Source organism: Daucus carota, chromosome 3 (assembly GCF_001625215.2).
Source record: "Daucus carota subsp. sativus chromosome 3, DH1 v3.0, whole genome shotgun sequence".
NCBI lineage: Eukaryota > Viridiplantae > Streptophyta > Magnoliopsida > Apiales > Apiaceae > Daucus > Daucus carota.
The window spans coordinates 11496061-11499139 of NC_030383.2; the positions used below are offsets into that span (position 1 = coordinate 11496061).

The 3079-nt window shown below is 32.3% G+C and overlaps 1 protein-coding gene across 1 annotated transcript; it reads left to right on the forward strand.

Annotated features, from left to right (window-relative positions):
* Positions 1 to 1987: 1987 nt before the first annotated feature.
* On the forward strand, positions 1988 to 3079 carry LOC108212235 (uncharacterized). Its single transcript, XM_017383961.2, has one exon. It carries the CDS (start codon positions 1988 to 1990, stop codon positions 3077 to 3079), a length of 1092 nt encoding a protein of 363 aa, XP_017239450.1.

A 3079-nucleotide genomic window follows, 5' to 3' on the forward strand; every position in this document is an offset into this window, starting at 1 on the left:
TTGCATTAATTCTCATAATAATGAGGCCCCCTGCAGATTCATCAATCACCCAATCAAATTTCGCCACTTATTATCCACGTCATTTGGTAACAAGGCCCCCTGCAGATTCATCAATCACCCAATCAAATTTCGCCACTTATTATCCACGTCATTTGGTAACAAGGAGAAAAAATTTGGGGTCTCTAGCATTGCCCAATTTAAATTACTCATTTCCAAACACACTGCCATCAAATATTCAAATTAATAGATTATCATCTTCGTGATTGCTCAAATTACTCCCTCTTTTCCTGCTCACAGACCGTGAACAAATATTTCAAATTTCAAATCAAAATCAAATTTTGTCAACTTCTCCTTTAAAAAAAACGATAGTATACATCTATTAATTCTGATCTCAACATACCTCCTGTTGAATTAATTTTGCATTTAAAATCATACTATCCATTCATACTCGATTCTCGATATTATCAAATGAATATCAAATCAAATGATGTTAAATAATGTTACGCATTGATACACAATTATTCAAAATATATTCGAATAATGAATTTGATTAATTTCAGTTGGGCAATTTATAAAAAAATAATGTTATGTATCCAAAATTCTGTTTCCAATTCTTTTCACAAATGACGTGACAAACAAATGATTTATTTTAATTAATTGATTTATGAGCATATAGATGGTCTCATTGTTATTAATATGAGCCGAGCACAACCAATAAATTTCAAAACAATTTAAATAAAAATCTAAAAACACGTTTTAGAGTACATTTTCTTTCATGAAAATGGAATCATTCAAAAATAACTACATAATATTTGATAATGTTATGTAATTAATTGGATGACTTATAACTTACTCATATTTACTCATATTTATGTCAACAAGCTTTACTTTCAGCTTTTAATTTCTTTGTAACCTACACATGTATAGCCTATATAAATCACCTATGTACTTGGTTGAAGATATGAATGAAATGAAGTTTTCTCTTATTCTCTCCAAATAATTATTACGTTTTTATCACGTTATCAGCACGACGCTTGCGAAAGGTAAAACTGGGTGTAGTAAGTATACATTCCTGTATATGCAGTTGAGCTTTTTATGCTTATATTTATGCTTATATTTATTGTTTTGGTGGTAAGAGTCGCTACATGGTTTATACACTATTTAGCATGCCATATATTTATTCTAAACTGGTTTATGTCAATATGCCTTTAATTATTTGAAAGCATTTAGATATAATTAATTCTAGGAGACCTATCTAAATGCAAGGATGAAGATTATTTGCAAGGTGTTAATCCATTCGGCTTATGCATGTACATACAAATAGAAAATTCATTTCTATACTTTTACATGTGTGTGTGGGTCTGTGCAACCTTTTAATGTAGCAATTTTTCTTTTTCTTTTTTCCGATTATCTCTTGTCCGATATTATTCTTTTATTTTGGCAATAATTACCGAGTGTTTACTAGCAAATTTGCATAGTCCATGAGAATCGTTGTTCAGCACCATGGTTAAGCTAATTTTATTTAAGCTATCACATCGAGATCAATTTTAAGCAACTAATATATTATAATGTGATGCAATCATCATATTAATAAACCAAAGTTGCATGTTAATATATTTGTGCAACTTTGTAATTTTTATTTGTAAAATAGAATGATTTGATTACTGAAAATGTACTTGTCATAATATATTCTTCCATGTTGTTTTATTTTGTGATGATATAATATATTAATTCTTTTTCACAAGTAATTAAATTGTTTTAAAAGTACTATCCCCTTATATGTTTGGTGATAATATAATTTAGTACTCTTAATTACTTAGGATCTCTTAAAAAAAAAAAGAGGGGAGAATAGATATATTATAACCTTGTTACGTACTCATGAGTTTTAGATATATTCTTTTCTTGTTTGTTCTTTTGATCATATATTCTGTGTGCAAGGTTATTTGTTTTATTTTAACAATGTTTATTGTGTTTAATTATAGTTACAATGTCAAATCTTACAAAGCTCGAATTTAACGCTCTTGATATCTCTGGCAACAATTATTTGACATGGATTCTTGACGCTGAAATCCATCTCAATGCTATGGGTCTTGGAGACACCATAAAAAGTGGCAATATAAAATCTGAACAAGATAAAGCAAAGGCTATGATATTTCTTCGCCATCATCTACACGAGGGTTTAAAAACTGAATACTTAACTGTTAAGGATCCCTCAATCCTTTGGAAGGAACTAAAAGAAAGATATGATCATCAGAAAACGGTGATACTCCCAAAGGCTCGTTATGACTGGTTGCACTTACGTTTGCAAGATTTTAAAAGTGTAAGTGAGTATAACTCCGCTATGTTTAAGATAACTTCTCAACTGAAATTATGCGGTGAAAATGTATCTGATAAAGACATGTTGGAAAAGACTTATTCTACTTTCCATGCCAATAATGTGCTCCTGCAGCAGCAATATCGTGAACGGGGATTCACAAAATATTCAGAACTTATTTCAGTGTTACTACTTGCTGAGCAAAATAATGAGCTCTTAATGAAAAATCATCAAGCACGTCCAACTGGATCAACACCATTCCCTGAAGTGAATGTTGTGACCACTAACGATTCTGAGCAAAATAAACAATTTGGACGTGGACGAGGGCATGGACGTGGATTTGTACGTGCCCGTGGACGTGCCCGTGGACGAGGTTTTGGGCATGGTCGAAGTTATACTCACCAACCTCACTCAAACTTTAAAAAGAAATCTCACCACTTGAAGTGGACAAGAAATGAGGAAAAACCAAAGGGAAGTACAGTGGTTACAAGGACTGAAAGTATATGTCACCGTTGTGGAATGAAAGGCCACTGGAGTCGTACCTGTCGTACGGCCAAACATTTAGTTGACCTCTATCAAGCCTCTTTAAAAGGTGTTGAAACTAATTTTACTGAGAAAAATGATTCCTTGGGAATTGCCCATCTAGAAGCACACCTTGGAAGTGGAAATCAAGTTGATCCTTCAAGCCTGACTCATATGGAAGTTGGTGATTTTTTTGAGGATGGGAATGTGGAGATGACCAAATTTGATGGCGGCGAGAACTAA